At 39.8% G+C, this 17,551-nt stretch overlaps 1 protein-coding gene across 6 annotated transcripts in view; it reads left to right on the plus strand.

Annotated features, from left to right (window-relative positions):
* Positions 1-4,594: 4,594 nt before the first annotated feature.
* LDHC (lactate dehydrogenase C) overlaps positions 4,595-17,551 on the plus strand; it is a 38,418-nt gene continuing 25,461 nt past the window's right edge. For 2 of the 6 annotated variants that reach the window (XR_011441167.1, XM_005612208.4), the window contains exons 1-4: positions 4,612-4,792; positions 5,080-5,214; positions 9,208-9,325; positions 15,822-15,995. Coding sequence is in view for 4 of the 6 variants with exons in the window: in XM_005612208.4 (XP_005612265.1) it covers positions 5,089-5,214; positions 9,208-9,325; positions 15,822-15,995 (418 nt within the window). In the remaining 2 variants the exon portion in view is untranslated. Of the gene's footprint in view, positions 4,804-5,079; positions 5,215-9,207; positions 9,326-15,821; positions 15,996-17,551 lie in introns of all 6 variants that reach the window. The other 4 variants (XM_001504964.5, XM_070274933.1, XM_070274932.1 and 1 more) reach the window with 4 other exon arrangements.

Raw genomic sequence — 17,551 nt, forward strand, 5'->3', positions numbered from 1 at the left:
AGTAGGTTGTTTTGGTAACAGTTCCGTTACAATCCATCATTTTAATATACAGTCATGCACTGCATAATGATGTTTTGGTCAATGACAGACCTTGTATATGATGGTGGTCCCGTAAGATTAATACTATATAGCCTAGGTGTGTAGTAGGCTATACCATCTAAGTTTGTGTAAGTACTGTAGGGAAGGAAGAAATTTTCCTCTACCCTCTAGGTTCTTCTGGCTGTTCTAAGAATTAATTTGACATGAGATAGATTAACAGGAGAAAAACAAATAGTTTAATAACTTGTATATATGGGAGTAACCCAGGAAAACCAAGTAACTCACCAAAATGGCCAAAGCTCTCACTTTAAATACCATCCTCAGCTAAAGACAAAAGACGTTGGGGGTGGGGAAGAGTCAGGACTTCAAAGAAAAGGAAGCCAGCTCACGGGTAGGCAAAAGGCAAATGTTTGGAAAACAAGTGTTTGGCCATTGCAGAAACAAGAACACAGGGAAGTCCAATCATAGGCTCTTCTAGCTTCCCCTCTGTCTACCACCTGGTTCATGTTACACTAAGGTGATATCTCGCTTCCTGAGACAGGATTTTTTATCTGAATTCTTTGAGGCAGTTAAGGGGGAGGTAACAAAAACTGAAATTTCAGTCTCTTGTTTCTTACAAATAATCAGCTTAACATAGTCCTCACGTTAAAGAGAGACATTTTAGGGTGGCAAATTTTGTTCCCCTTCTGTACACTGATGTTTGCACGATGAAATCACCTAACAAAGCACTTCTCAGAATGTATCCTGTCATTAAGTGATGTTTGTACTAAGCCCCACGGTATTACATAAGTTCATAGTAGCACTGATCATAATTGGTACCTTACAATTCACGTAGGTAACTTTCTATACACGAACATAAAAGACATTATTTGCCAACTGAACAGAAGCAGTGGTACTTTGCTGCTATAGGGGACACAGATGTTTAGGAACCTTTGCTCTCCGGAGGCCAGGAACAGTGGTACTTAACAATTTTAACCTAAATAGTCGTGGTGCTTGTCTACTCAAAAATTTTCTTTAGATTTCCCTCAAAGTATTTCCATAACTATGACCCTCATCCAGGCCTGGAAAATGTACTTGTAGAGGTTAACTAGAACAACTTTACTGTCATCACTCCTCCAGCATCTTTCCCCAAAGTTTCCTTCCCTGAGAATTAGTTAAAGGAAAGAGTTAGGGGGCCGGCCACATAGCCGAGTGGTTAAGTCCGTCAATCTGCTTCGGCGGCCTAGGGTTTTGCTGGTTCGGATCCTGGGCACGGACATGGCACTGCCCATCGGGCCATGCTGAGGAGGCATCCCACATGCCACAATTGGAAAGACCCACAACTAAAACTACACAACTATGTACTGGGGGGCTTTGGGGAGAAAAAGGAAAAATAAAATCTTTAAAAAAAAAAAGAATTATACTTTAAAATGTCTCTGGGGCTGGCCTGGTGGCATAGCGGTTAAGTTTGCACACTCTACTTCAGCAACCCAGGGTTTGCTGGTTGGATTCTGGGCGCAGACCTACACACTGCTCATCTAGCCATGCTGAGGCAGTGTCCCACATACAAAATAGAGGAAGATTGGCACAGATGTTAGCTGAGGGAGGACTGGCAACAGATGTTAGCTCAGGGCCAATCTTCCTCACCAACACCAACAAAAAAGTGTCTCAAATGTAAAAGGACAAGACTGATATACATAGTCTTGACAATTAACTATTATAATAGGATTTGCCTTCTTGTAGGCTTTTTTTAAAAAAATAAAATAACATCCTTAAGATATAATTTACATGCTATAAAAATCACCCTTTTAAAGTGTACAATTCTGTAGATTCACATAGTTGTGTAAGCTTCACCACTATCTTAGAACTTTTTAATTACCCCAAAAAGAAATGTGTACTTATTCCTATAACCTTTTGGAAACTTTGAGGCACCCTCAGTCTTTTTTAAAAACGTATTTACATTAACTTCATATTATTTGATACAATAAATTAGTCAATACCAACATGACAGAAAATGCTTAAGATTTGTTAAACTAATCTTTCATGTATTTTCACATTTAATCTTGTAACACTTCCTTACTTTCTGACACAATAAGTGTTCCAGGTTCACCTTGTACCTTCCTAAACCCAGGCAAGGAATAAGCCAACTCTGCAAGAAACCCTGATTGTTTTCTTTCTTTCTTTCTTTTTTTAAAGATTTTATTTTTCCTTTTTCTCCCCAAAGCCCCCTGGTACATAGTCGTATATTTTTAGTTGTGGGTCTTTCCAGTTGTGGCATGTGGGATGCTGCCTCAGCATGGCTTGATGAGTGGTGCCATGTCCATGCCCAGGATCCGAACTGGCGAAACCCTGGGCCGCAGAAGTGGAGCGCACGAACTTAACCACTCGGCCACAGGGCTGGCCCCACCCTGATTGTTTTCAATGGAATATGATCCCATTTTAATCTTAATAACCTTGGGATGTGGATTAAGCAGCCCCATCTCACACAAGCTGGCAGCTAGTGGGGGAAGCAAACAGGATGTTCAGAACATGGTCCTCCTTCCACATGTAAGAATAATCTATGTCTATCTATATATACCTGTGTAGATATATTTTTTTCCACTAAAGTCCATGTTGCCAAAATAAAACTATCAGGACTTCAAAGCCATATTCTTTCAAAATTCTTTACTGAGTGCCTACTACACTTTGGTAATATTGGAATATACAAGACAAATCTTGGCTATCCTATATTTACATCACTGCAATCAAGCAAAATGGTAAGTTAGCTTAGATCCCAGCCATCCAGAGGGCCAACTCAGGCAGAGGAGACCTCAAGTGCCTGCCAATGCCTCTGTGCCTTGGGCAGGTATGAATGAAGAGCCTCTTTCTTTATCTAGAGCAGAGGTTTCCTCACTACCAAAAGAACACCTCCTTCGACCATGGGAGGCCTGAGGCAGGGGGGAAATTTGAATTTTGAGATCATCCTGGCCAGTGGCATCTCCTTCTTAGCCCGTGGTAAATGAGGTGCAAGGGCAGGGAGTTGCTGTGGAAAGAAGCACACCAGCAAGGGGAGTACAGGACCAACAGCCGCTGCCACTCCTGTCTGCTGTAGGGAGCCTCCTGCTTGGGGCTGGTAGTACGTTGTACAAAATGCCATAAACAGAAGATGTAGGGAGGTGGTGGGAGTTGACACATTGATCAAGGAAAGCTAGAGGAAGTGCCATTTAGGCTCACAACTGAACCCAAGAAATCAACTTTGAGAAGAGCTGGGGAAGAACCTTGCAGATATAGGGAAGAGCAGAAAGTTCTGAGCCAAGCAAAAGCTGTCCAAAAGCTGAGGAGAGTGTGGTGAGAATGTCTCGAGATCAAGCTGAGCCGGCAGAGGAAGGCCAAATCTTGAATGTTTTTTAGGTTGTGGTAAAAACTGGTTATTCTAAGTGTAACGGAAAGCCACTGAAGGGTTTTAAGAAGTTATTGCACGATCTGAACTACGATAAAAACAAACCATAGGCTTTGATACAGAAAATGAATTATCCTTTTTTTTTTTTAGATTGGCATCTGAGCTAGCAACTGTTGCCAATCTTTGTTTTTTTTCTGCTTTTTCTCCCTCAATCTCCCCAGTAGATAGTTGTAGGTCCTCCTAGTAGTGGCATGTGGGATGCCTCAGCATGGCCTGCTGAGCAGTGCCATGTCTGCACCCAGGATGTAAATGCGGGAAACTCGGGGCCACCAAAGCGGAGCCCACAAACGTAACCACTCCGCCATGGGGCGACCCTGGATTATCCTTTAGATTTTGAAAAGGATTCAAATGCAGATGATGAAAAAGGTTGACAGAAGAGGTTGTGGCCCTTTCTGTGAGCTATAAATAAGTCCTTGGCATAAATTAAAATCACCCTTAGAAAACTAGACGAGGCCTTTCCTTCTCACTACTACTGTCTGTTCTCTCAAGAGAAATTCCAACTTTATTTCAGCACTCGGTCCTGAAATTACAAATCTTAACAATAATTTTTTAAATCCTGCAAAGAGATGCTGGACAAGGGCTTGGTGAGTGCATCAAAAAGTCTATTCTTCAAACTCAGACTGATCCTTCCCAAGCCCACTCTTTACTTAAATCCCTTTCCATCCTTGGGGCCCAGGTCCCTTCAGCACATCCTCCCAGGAAGAGCGGCTTAGTGGGTTCAGGCTTTGAGCTCCGCCAACGCATCCCCAAGCCAGATGCGCATCTTCGACCTCGCCTGGGCCAGTGCATGCTCTGGGATCTGGAAGCAGTCTCCCCAGGACGCCGCTGAAGCTCCCTCGGCGGGCACAGGAGGCGCTGTCTAGGGCGCTCCTTCCCATGGGCGCCTCGAGCCTGGCCCCTGCCAGCCGGGTGGTAGTGGAGTCTCCAAAAAGACTGCCCTAAAATCAGCCCAGGCCGAGGCCGGCTGAAGGAAATGAAATGACGCTCCAACATCCCTCTCCTGTACACTCTTCACAACCGTCTACCACGCTGCACCCGGACATTCTAACCACGCAACCGCAGGCACCCACAGAACAACACCCTCGACGAGGCCATCGAGCTCCCGCCAATGCGCCTGCGCTGCGGCCGGCCGGGGGCGGAGTTTGCGTGCTGACGTAGGAGAGCTGTGCGTGGGAGCGCGCTTGCGTGCGGTGCTGAGAGTAACCGTCGCTGGGCTTCGCACCTTGGCTGCGGTTGCAGCTTTTTTGTGGTGTCGGTTTCTCCTTTGATCTCACTTAAAGGCGGTGTGCTGCGCTTTCGGGCCGTCTGTGCTGAGTTGCGCCAAGTGAAGCGTTTGTGAGCGCCTGGTACTGGGGTGGAAATGGTGGCTGCGGGCAGGGAGAGATGAGAAGGCCCATAGGTGCCTCAAGCCCTCCCAGTGATGGGTAGGCAGGTGCTGGCTCCACCTGCTCACGCCCCTGGACCGGGAAGTGCAGTCTTTAGCGCCTCCCACCCCTGGCTCCAACATCCTGCAGACTCAAGCCGTAGTTCTTTAAATGTTGGGTGTAGTTAGTACATCCGTGGCTGTGAGAGTGATTAATTGAGGGAGTGTGATTCCGCTGAAATTGCATTATCCCTCTCAGGCTCTCAAAATGTCAACTATCAAGGAGCAGCTTATTGAGAATCTGATTGAGGAAGACAAAGTCTCCCAGAGTAAGATCACCATTATTGGGACTGGTGCTGTAGGCATGGCTTGTGCTATTTGTATCTTACTGAAGGTAAGTGATCAGCCTGTCCTGTGGCTGAAAATCATGTAAGCACCTTTAGGTCTTGTAGATGTTGCTGAGTTCAGGGTTGCAGGGCTAATCCCTTGACAGCAAAATATATGTCCTCTCGTTTGATTTTGACATAATTTAAGAAATATTTATTTGGAGTTTAGCATGCGTCAGACATTGCTAGACTAAGTTTATTCATAGGACACGTTGATTGCATTATTTTGTTAGTATTATAATATTTCCTGTTGAAACAATTTGTTACCTTGTCCTCCTCAAAGAGTCGTGGGTGAAAATCATATTTCCCAATGGCTTATACTTAAAATTTAAAAAAATTGTATAAGCATTATATGCTGATTGTAAAACAAAAAGGACCAAATTTGGTAAAATAACAATGGAAGTCCTTTAATTTTCCCATTTCCAGAGCATCTTTTCCTGTGCTTGTTGGTCATTTGTATATCTTCTTTGGAGAAATGTCTATTCAAATCCCTCGGCTACTTTTATTTTATTTATTTATTTATTTATTTATGAAGATTATCCTTGAGCTAACATCCTCTGCCAATCCTCCCTCTTTTTGCTGAGGAAGATTGGCCCCGAGCTAACATCTGTGCCCATCTTCCTCTATTTTATATGTGGGAACCAACCACAGCATGGCTTGATTAGTGGTGTGTAGGTCCCTGCCTGGAATCTGGGCCAGTGAACCCTGGGCCACCAAAGCAGGGCATGTGAATTAACTGCTGCACCACTGGGCTGGCCCCAAATCCCTTGCCTATTTTTATTTATTTATTTGTTTTTTAAAGATTTTATTTTTCCTTTTTCCAAAGCCCCCCAGTACATAATTGTATATTTTTAGTTGTCGGTCCTTCTAGTTATGGCATGTGTGACTCCACTTCAGCTTGGCCTGATGAGCAGTGCTATGTCCACACCCAGGATCTGAACCAGTGAAACCCTGGGCCGCTGAAGCGGAGAATGAGAAGTTAACTACTCGGCCACAGGGCTGGCCCCATCTTGCCTATTTTTAAATTGGGTTATTTGTTGTTACTGAATTGTAGTTCTTTTTATATTCTAGATATTAACCACTTATCAGATGTATGATTTTCAAATATTTTATCCCATTCCATGGATTTCCTTTTCACTCTGTTGATTGTGTCCTCTGATGCACTGAAAGTTTTGATTTTAATGTAGTTCAGTTTATTTGTTTTTACTTTTGTGACCTGTGCTTTTGTTGTGCTATCCAAAAATTATTGCCAAATTCAATGTCATGAATCTTTTCCTCTAATAATTTTATAGTTTCTTCTAATAATTTTATAGTTTCTTCAAATAATTTTATAGTTTAGATCTTACATTTAGTTCTTTGATCCATTTTGAGTTAACTTTATATATAGTGTAAAGTAAATGGTCCAACTTCATTCTTTTGTGTGTAAATATCCAGTTATCCCAGCACCATTTGTTGAAAAGACTTGTCTTTTTCCTCACTGAATGGTCTTGGCACCGTTGTCAAAAATCATTTGACTGTATATGTGAGAGTGTATTTCTGAACTCTCTCTATTCTATTCCATTGGTCTATACATCCGTCTTTAAGCCAATACCATGCTATTTTGATCACTGTAGTTTTAGAATAAGTTTTGGAATCAGGAGGCGTGAGACCCCGAACTTTGTTCTTTTTCAAGATTGTTTTGGTTATTTGGAGTCCCTTGAGATTCCATGTGGACTTTAGAATGAACTTTTCTATTTCTCTTTAAATGCCTTTGGGATTTTGATAGGGGTTGCATTAAATCCATAGATGGCTTTGTGTAGTGTTGACATCTTAGCAATATTAAGTCTTCGAATCCGTGAACATGGGATGCCTTTCCATTTATTTGTGTCTTTAATTTGTTTCAACATTTTGTAGTTTTCAGTATACAAGTCTTTTGCCTCTCTAAATGTTTTAAGGGTATTATGTAATCTTTATAACAACCTTAGGAGGTAGGTACTGTTATCATCTCCATTTATAAATGAGAATACGAAAGCACAGATGTTAAATAACTTGCCCATGGTTAAATGGCTACTAGGTAAGGGGACCAGAATTCCAACTGTGGCATTCTGGTCCTGTGCTCTTAAAAGCTTTACTATATTATTTAGACAATTTTTGGAAACCTGCAGAGGGAGATGACAAGAAGAAGAAAAGCCAGTTAAATTCCAGAATCCCAGAAAGGCTCAGGCGTTGGAAGTACCAGTTGCCTTAAAAGATGGAGGTGAGGGATAGGGCTAAAAACAGGAGGATTGATTGAAAGTTTATATGATGAGAAGGAAAACCACCAGATTCTCTTCTGCACCTTAATCAACCAGGCAACCACCTCTCACGTTCCAGCGGGCAAGGGGAACGATGTTACTCTTTGGAGAAATTGAATCGAACAGGCTTTGCACTCAAGGCATCAAGGACAGTAGAGAACGGGCATCTTATTGAAAGCAGTAGGATTAGTTGAAAGTATACATGTTGGACACTGAGGCAAGAACCCTCTTATTCCTTCGGGGTCTCCAGTTTCTTTTGGAACTCCCAGCATTGGCCTCATCTTGCCCCTTCAGTGGCATCGGCAGCAGCCAGGTTTTGCCTCCTCCAGAGGTCTGAGCTTAGCTCCATGAAGCACCTCCTTTAGTCTCTCTCTTTGTTCCCTCAGGTTTAGGAGTATTAACTTCAAGCTGTGGTTACTATCTCTGGGTTGCCTGAAATGTTCCTCTTTTGCTCTTTCAGCCTTCCAACATCTGTCTAACCAGTCACCATATTAAATCCCTCTGTTGAAATGCTTAGAGTTGTTTCTGTCCTGTCCAGAGCCAGACAGGTACACAGACTGATGTAAAAGTGGATTGGTAAACGTGATCTGGTTTTCTTAACAGCTGAGACGTGATATGTGATCCTTCTGGATGGAACTCCTTATCCTCCTCCTGTTCCTGATATATAACATAGAATTTAGTAAATTTAGGAATATAAAGTCTTCCTGAAAGGCCTGATGGTGCCTGGTTTGAGAAAAATCAGTAGTAAATAGGGGCTTTGACCCTTTTCCCTTACTGCTCACCCTTGGAATCTGGCCACTGGAATCTGAGGGAATGCACTCCTTCTGTGTAGTTCTATATTCTGTTTCATGTGATGAAAAACCAATTCAAATTAGAGTATGCAAAAAAGAGACTGTATATTGTTCATGTAACTGGAAAACCTAAGGGTAAAGCTAGCTTCAGATACTACCAGATTCTGGAATTCAGACATGTCAAGACACAGTCTCTGCATATCTTGGTTTATATTTCCTCTATTGGCTTAATTCTCAGGCAGAGTCTTTCTATGTGGTGGTAAAGGTGGCTATACAGTTTGCTCTTAGAGTCTTATGTCATTCTTAGAGCTTATGATTCCAAATAAAAATAAGACAATTTCCCATCTTCCATTTTCAAACCTCACAGATATTGTGCTCATTTCTTATGCCTGAGCCACATGCCCATTTGTGAACTAATTGCTGTGGCCAGAAGGAAGGATGGAACAAATTGGTTGAGTCTGGTTATATGCCCATCTACCCCTAGGGTGGAGAACCAGTGTTAATTGTACTGTACTGAACCATATGGAATGGGTTTCTGCAGGTGACTCCCTTTCTGTTTTGTCCATAAGGGTGCATACTAAACACAACTTCAGCCAATTCAAAATTAGGCATAAGGGTTAAATATAGTAAAATCCTTTGAAAGAATTTCATAACTTTTTATTGGTTTTAAACTGTTATCTGAAGTGGAAAAAACCCAATTCTAAAAAATTTAGCAATCATGTGAAGGCAAAGCAATAGTTTTTGCTACACGCTGTTGTTTACCTTGACTTCTGGTCACTCCAGGTGCATCAAAAACTACTATTTTTATATCATTTTTTCTATTAAAAATATAACTCTCCTTTGATTATAAACTAGCCACACAAAAATTTTTCTCATTCTCCTAAAACCGAAATAATATTTTTTAGAACATTTTATTCAGAACTTTCATGTATTTTAGGATCTGGCTGATGAACTTGCCCTTGTTGATGTTGCGGTGGACAAGCTGAAGGGAGAGATGATGGATCTTCAGCATGGCAGTCTGTTCTTCAATACTCCAAAGATTATCTCTGGAAAAGGTGAATTTTAGTTTTATAAAGTTATTTTCAGAGCTTCTAAAAAAAGTAATGAATTTTACCAAACAGATGTTCTTAAATGTAAAATTAAAAATAGCACCACCGTCATTAGAACATGTAGTTTAAAAGGTTAATTTTTTAAAGAACATTTCATTCTAATTGGAGAAAATTTGGTAAATATAAAAATGTATAAAGAAAATTTTAAATCTTTTCTGTTAGTGGTTTTGTGTATTTCTTTTTCTATTCATTTATTTTTTTATGTAACTGACATTATATAAATGCTTTTTAAACTTGTCATTCTGTCATATATTTTCCCAAGGATATGCAGTCTTGAATAGTTTTTGTAATATTGTTGATATATTTACCTGTACTCTTTAACCTGGTTTTCTTTTTGTGTTTGTAAGGACCCAGTTTCAAGTGTGAGGCCATAGAACAGGAGATGGAGAGCTTGGCCCCATTAGCATTAGCATGATGTGTTGACTAACTAAGAAGCCTCAGAGAATTAGAAAAAATAATTATGTTATCATACACCGAAGTGTATAGTGCACTCTTTGGTAATGTGATTCAACAGAAGCCCTCTTGCCTGACATGATTGGAACTGAAGGTGGTTACTTAATTTAAAAATGCCTGATGGAAAGAGCCATCATAAACATTTTATATTGACCTTAAACATGTAAATGTACTTAGAAGTTTATTTGCTGATTTTCTGATTGTAGGGCAAGGCCTTTGAGTATGGCTCAGCTGATTGGAGTTTTGCGGTATCTTTTTTTAAAGCACACCAATAGTGATTATTTCAATTTCTTTAAAGTACTGTAATCAGTTTAAAGATACTCATGCAGCAATGTGATCACAAAACTCTACTAAATTTCTATGGTTGTCTTTTATGTTTTTTCATTTTGTCTCAAAAGGACAATTTGTAAATAACTGGCTTTTGGTTTGTCTTTCCAAGGCATTCACCTTAATTTTCACAGAAACAATTATTTAAAAAAGTGAATTATGAAATATTTGACATATAAATAAAGTTTAAATGTAACAAACATAAGTCAACACCCAACAAAGAAATAAAACATTACCAATTCAGGGGCCGGCCCCGTCCCACGGCCCAGGGTTCAGCCGTTCAGATCCTGGGCACAGACACAGAACTGCTCATCAAGCCATGCTGAGGCAGCATCCCATACAGCACAACCAGAAGGACCTACAACTAGAATATACAACTATGTACTGGGGCTTTGAGGAGAAGAAAAAAAAGAAGAGAGAGACACTGGCAATAGATGTTAGCTCAGAGCAAAAATTTCCCAGCAAAAAAACCGAAAAAAAAGAATGCAGCCTTCTTATAAAAAAAAAGGAAAAATCAGCCTTCAATTTCTAGTAAAATGGCAGGATAAATTCCTGGATCAATCTGTTTGCTTTAAATAACAAAACTCCTGCTTAGAATATGAAAGTACACACTATCACTCCTTAAAGATTTGACACGCTCTTAACAAAGTAAGACATTTTCAGAACAGGCACTGAGTGAAGGCAGGAAACTAGAGAGTTAAGCAGAGCGTTGTAGCTAGTTTTCACTAGCTAGCATTAGCCAAACCTAGTGAACTTGAAGTTTGGTTTTCACTGCCTCACAGGACTTAGGAGACTGGAGACAGAGCCTAATTTGGGGAGTTGCTTAGGAGATAACCCCATAAACCTAAGACCCCAATGGACTACCCCAGGGGTCAGTAAGCTTTTTCTGTAAAGGGTCAGGTAGTAAATATTTTAGGCTTTGTGGGCTATACAGTCTCTTTCAAAACTACTCGGCTCTGCTGTCGTGGTACGGAAGCAGCTGTCAATAGTGTGTGAGAGAGTTGGTGTGGCTGTGTTCCAGCGAGACTTTATTTACAAAGCAGGTAGTGGACCAGATTTTGCCTGCCAGCCTTAGTTTGCCAATTCCTTAATGTAAGGATGACCTATAAATAATTTCCTTCTCCCGGCTTTGGACGACTGCAAGTAAAATTGAGTGTCTCAGTTGCTTTAGTAAAGGGGAGAAATGACTGCTAAGGATTTGGAGCCTCAAGCTGGCTCTTATTTGAATTCCAAAAAATCTTAAGCAGACTTAAGACTTAAAATAGTTTCTGGAGGAAACTTTATTTCAGGCCTTAAAGAACTTCCACAAATAAAATTCCAAGGAAAATGAACATTTCACAGTAGGAATAATTAAATCTACCAGAAAATACATGAGCAAGAATCAGCAGAGATAACAGAAAAGGCCACCATAGATTTCAGATATTGAACTTATCAAACACAAATTATAAATTAACTATGATTGTTCTTTTTCAAGAAATAAAGGACAAACTTGAAAATATCAGTATGAGACAGGAAACTGTAAAAAAAACCCAGATTGTAAAAAACAATCAAATATAACATAAAGATGAAATAGAGTGAAGTAAAAACTCAGTGGATTTAATAATAGAGCCAATGCATTTGAAGAGAGAAGTGGTGAATCTAAGGCAACTACCCAGAAGACAACAAGAAGTGGAAAATATGACAGCCTACGCATCATGGAGGATAGAGTGATAAAGTGTAGTGTTCATCTAATGTACACTCTGTCCAGTGACTGGGACAGAGGAAACATCTGAAGAGACTATGACTGAGCATCTTTGAAACAGATCATAAAAGCATCAGCCCACAGATTCAAGCCAAATTACCTCAAGAAGAATAAATACAAACTCCCCACCTAGACACATTCTTGTGAAATTAGAGAACACGAAAGGAAAAGAGAAGAAAAGATTGTCAGAAGACAAATTACCTACCGAAAAGGAAGGGGGTGACAGACTGATTTCATAGCAGCAGTGAAACTGGCAGACAATGGAACAATATCTTCAATGTGCTGAGAGAGAAAGTGTCAATCTAGAATCTCCACCCAGCAAAAATGTCTTTCAAGAATAAGGATGAAATAAAGACATTTTCAGACAAAGGCTGAGATAGTTGCTGTCAGAACCTCACCAATGGAAGTGCAAATGCATTTCCTTATGGCAAAAGAAAAGTGATCGCAGATACAAGGTCTGAGATGCAAGAAAAAAATGAGCACAGAAAGTGGTAAAAATGTGGACAAATCTACATAAACATCAGGTGTATAAAACTATAATGTCTTAGGGGATTAAAAAATTTTTTAAATACAGCATGTAAATCTGGGGGTGAGAGGTGGTAGAGGTGAGTGAAGTAGTCTTGTAAGTTCCCCCAGTCTTTAGGGAAGAGGGAAAGGTGATGATTAACGTTGGACTCGGAGAAGGTAGACATGCTTGTTGGAACTTCTGTGACAGCTTTTACAAGAAGAGAAACAGCTGTCAGCTCTAAATTAGTAAAGAAGAAGAAGTAAAATTAGAAAAACATACCCAGTGAGTTAAAAACAAGATAAAAAAGAAAAATAAGAAGAGGGCTGGGGCTGGCCCTGTGGCTGAGTGGTTAAGTTTGCGTGCTCCCCTTCGGCGCCCCAGGGTTTCACTGGTTCGGATCCTGGGTGTGGACATGGCACTGCTCATCAGGCCATGCTGAGACGGCATTCAACATAGCACAACTAGAAGGACCCACAACTAGAATATACAACTGTGTACTGGGTGGCTTTGGGTAGAAAAAGCGGAAAGAAAAAGAAAGAAGATTGGCAACAGTTGTTAGCTCAGGTGCCAAACTTAAAAAAAAGCCCAATGGAAAAATGAGAAAAGACGAACATTTCACAAAAGAAGAAACTTAAATTGCCTATAAATATATGAAAAGACAATCTCATTAGTAACCAAGGAAAGGAAAATAAAAAGCATATCAGCGTACCATTACACACCCATTAGATTGGCCAAAGTGTGATAATATGAAGTGTTTGTCAGGATGTGGAACAGTAGGTGCTCTCATGCATGACGTGAATTGAATACCTTCCTATATGTCATGCAAGAAGGTATTATAGTAAAACTGCTTTTTTAAAAAGTTTGTCATTACCTGGTGAAGTTGACACATGAACATATCCTACAACCTAGAAATCACACTTCTAGGTATATTCTCAAGAGAAACTTGTGCACGTGTGCACTGGGATAACATGTACAGGAATGTATAGTGGTGTAACTTGTAATAGCTCCAAACTGGAAACCATTCAATGAACGCCAATCCTCAATTGTATAAATGATGCAGTGTAGTGTTACACAGCAACGAGAGGGAATGAACTACAGGGTCACACGTTAACATGGGTGAATATCAGATCCATAATGTTTAGTGAAAGTAATGTATACCATATGATTTAAAAACGGATATGCATGGGTGGTAAACTTTCTTTTCTTTAAGGTAAGGTTGTGATTTTTACCACTTAGAAGAATGGTTGGTAATCTCTGTGCATGAAAGATGTTGATGCAACCTATTAGGGGCACACAAGGACTTCCAATATATTGGTGATGTTCTATTAATTTGTGTGATTTTTATGGAGTTAACTTTAATATTTAAAAAATTGAACATTTTTTGTTTCTTATACACTCTTCTACATGAATGATATATTTCATAATAGAGCATTTTGAAAATACATTTAGTGAGCCCTAATGAGGAAGAGTAATAGAACGTCATTGATTATCCACAGGTGGTTTTGATTCTCATATGTACAATAATTAACACAGAGCCCAAGTGCCTGCAACATAGAAGGTGCTAAGATGTTTGTGGAAAAAAGGGAGGAATATGAGATCAGAACCTGTTATTATGGATCTCATGATCAAGTTAGGGGTATAAGTACAACACAACCATGGGAAGATAACATAAGGCACAATATATAAGGACTATTTGAGAATTATAGGCAGTAAGTGCTATAAAAATTCAGTGAAGTAAGAGAGTGTATTTGTGAATGATGTAATTAGGGGATGCCTAGCAGAGGAATTGGTATTTGAAGAAGTACTTTAATAATATAACAATCATAGTAGCTAACATTTATTGAACATTTAATGTATGTTAGGCCTTGTTCTGAGTACTCTTGTATGTTAACTCACTGAATCATCTTAAGACCATATAAAAGAAAAACTGTTGTTAGCTCAGTCTTGCAGATGAGGAACTGAAGGTCAGAGTAGCAGGCCAAATACTTCTCCAGGGTCACACAGCCAGGAGGTGACAGAGTAAGGATATAGGCAGTTAGACCTCAGAGCTTTTGCCCCAGACCATCATGGTTTGCTGTCTCTTGGAGGACTGAATTATATTGAGAAAGGAAAATAAGTAACAAGTAAGGAGATGATGCCATTAACAGAATCAGGGCACCTGGAAAATCTGACATAAAAATAAGACTCAAAGGTAGTATGATAATTTGGAGGCAGATTGTGAAAACATTTGGTATTTTGCTTTCATATATACTTTAATTGAATTTGTTGGACATAATAGTTCAAATAATCTGAACTACGGAGAGATGACTTTGGACAAGTTGCAATGCTTTTTGCCTGTTTGTCCTCTAAAATTCAAGGGAGAGAGGAAAGAGGGAAAGAAGAGATGGGGAAAGAGAGACACAGAGAGAGAGAGATTACTTTGGATTTCTGTGGTTAGATAAGACTTTATGGAAGGTGAATGTCAAACAAGGTCTTTAGCAAGAACGAGGTAGACTGTGTATGCAGAGAGAGAAGAGAACGTCCTCTATAGGTCTTCTACTTGATACAAAGGAGAGGTGATCTCTTAGATTAATGTGAAACATGTCAGCCTAAGAAATGCCATCTTTCTAAATTTGTCTTTCTAATTAAAATCTTTACTGGGACAGGAAAAACGTAAAACTGTTTATGGTTTATAAATTGGATTAGAAAGATATGAGAAGGACCATAAATGGAGATGAAATAATATCTTTAAACGAATTTTCTTTTCAAAAGAGCATAAAAATAAGTTTAAAAAAATAGAGGTGGGACATAAAGGATATTTTAGCTAATTTAATTTTTGACATCCATATGGCAAATAACAGGTATACAATGCTTTAAAAGAAGTCCAGCACGGGATAGTGAGCAAAGTTATTATATTGTCATTGGATTTAATAGGTGAAACAATTTCACAACTGGTCATCAGATTTAGAAGGTAGTTTGTCTTCTTGTGAGATCAAGCACTTGTTTGTGATCTCACATCCAGTCCCTTATAATAATTGGAAGTACAGTAAATACATTCTCACTCTTAGGATCCTGAGACAGACACATAAACCCTCCGAGTTCTAAGCTTCTGATTCATATGGTCTTTGTAAGAAGCCAGAGAGCTGACTTGCATTGCCTCAGGCCTTAATAACAAATGAGAATGTGGGCTAAAAGGGATGGTAGGTTCTGTTATTATTAAAAGAAAAAAAAAGCTGTGTGAAAATTGGTAAGTGAGAGTGAGTCAGGTTATGCAAAATAACATTACTGCATGGAAAGTCTGCTCATCTGCAAACACTGGACATGAAGGTAGGGGAGTACTTTAATATCGGGGTCAGACAATAGACTTTCACAGAATTAAGGCACAGTGACTATGGAAATCTTGATCCAAATATTGTCTTTTGTTTCCTTTTTAGATTGCAGCGTATCTGCAAACTCCAAATTAGTTATTGTCACAGCAGGTGCACGGCAGCAGGAAGGAGAAAGTCGCCTCTCCTTGGTCCAACGTAATGTAAATATCATGAAATCAATCATTCCTGCCATAGTCCATCATAGTCCTGACTGTAAGATGCTTATTGTTTCAAATCCAGGTGAGTCTTTTCTCCCCTCTTTAACTGCATAAGAATGATCTTTCCATACCATTCCTTTAAAAAAAAACCACACACTTCATTGAGGTAACATTTATTCAGTAAACTTCACCCATTTAAAGTATAAAATACAATGAGTTATTTCTAGACTTATTGAGATACAATTGACATCTAATGTGTAAGTTTAAGGTGTACAACATGAGGATTTGATATACTTATGTACTCAAAATTATTACCACAGTAGGCTTAGTTACCTCCATCCCCTCACATAATTACCATTTCCTTTTTGTGATGAGAACATGTAAGATTTACTCTCTAAGCAACTTTCAAGTATATAATACAGTATTGTTAACTATAGTCACCATGCTGTTAGCTATAGTCACCCAGAACTTACTCATCTTCTATCTGGAAGTTTGCATCCTTTGAACCACATCTCCCCGTTTCCCCCAGACCCTGGCGGTCACATTCTACTCTCTGTTTCTATGAGTTCGCCTCTTTTAGATTCCACATGTAGGTGACATCAGACAGTATTTGTCTTTCTCTGTCAGACTTCTTTCACTTAGCGTAATGCCTTTGTCGACTGAGGAAAAATCACTACAGTTTAAAGAGGAGATATTTATTTGGGCAATTAGAATTGCAATTTAGGAGACACAGATTCAGGCAGAAACCCAAAATGTACTCCAAGGAAGACCAAGAAGGCAAGGGTTTATAAAGGCAAAAAGAGAGAAATTACACAGGTGGTTTTGCAGGATTTGTGATTGGTAGTGGCAAGAACTCTTGCTTGTTGGCTACACGTGACTGTTTACTAAGGCCGTCTCTAAGGCAAAAAGTTCTTGTCTCTGGGAGTAAGCATATTTCTTGAAAGAAGGTCAGGATGACAGCAGTGAAGCACAGTTCAAAAGTTACATTTCACCTGGGTAGAGACGTGGTGTGTGTGCAGAAGCCCCATTTCCTTTTTTTTTGTTTTTCAGGGAAGGATTCACCCTGAGCTAACATCTGTTGACAGTCTTCCTCTTTTTTTTTTCTCCCCAAAGCCCCCAGTACATGGTTGTATATCCTAGTTGTAAGTCCTTCTAGTTCTTCTATGTGAGCTGCTGACAGACAGGTGGTATGGTTCCGCGACCAGCAAACGAACCTAGGCCGCCGAGGCAGTGAGAGTGCCACACTTTAACCAGCAGACCATGAGGGCTGGCTGGAGCCTCATTTCCTTATCGGCCTCCCAGCTCCATTTTAGAAGCCCTGACATAGTCCCTCCACTTTGTTATCACTATCCACACCTTCAAGATCCATCCATGTTGTCACAAATGGCAGGATTTCCTTCTTTCTGGTGGCTGACTATTCCATTGTATATGTCTATACCTCATCTGCTTTATCCATTCATCCATAGACAGACACTTAGGTTCTTTACGTATCTTGGCTATTGTGAATAATGCTGCAATGAACATGGGAATGCAGGTAATCTCTTTGAGATCCTGATTTCATTTCCTTTGGATATATACCCAGAAGTGGGATTGCTGGACCATATGGTAGTTCTATTTTTAATTTTTTGAGGAACTTCC

Source organism: Equus caballus, chromosome 7 (genome assembly GCF_041296265.1).
Source record: "Equus caballus isolate H_3958 breed thoroughbred chromosome 7, TB-T2T, whole genome shotgun sequence".
Taxonomy (NCBI): domain Eukaryota; kingdom Metazoa; phylum Chordata; class Mammalia; order Perissodactyla; family Equidae; genus Equus; species Equus caballus.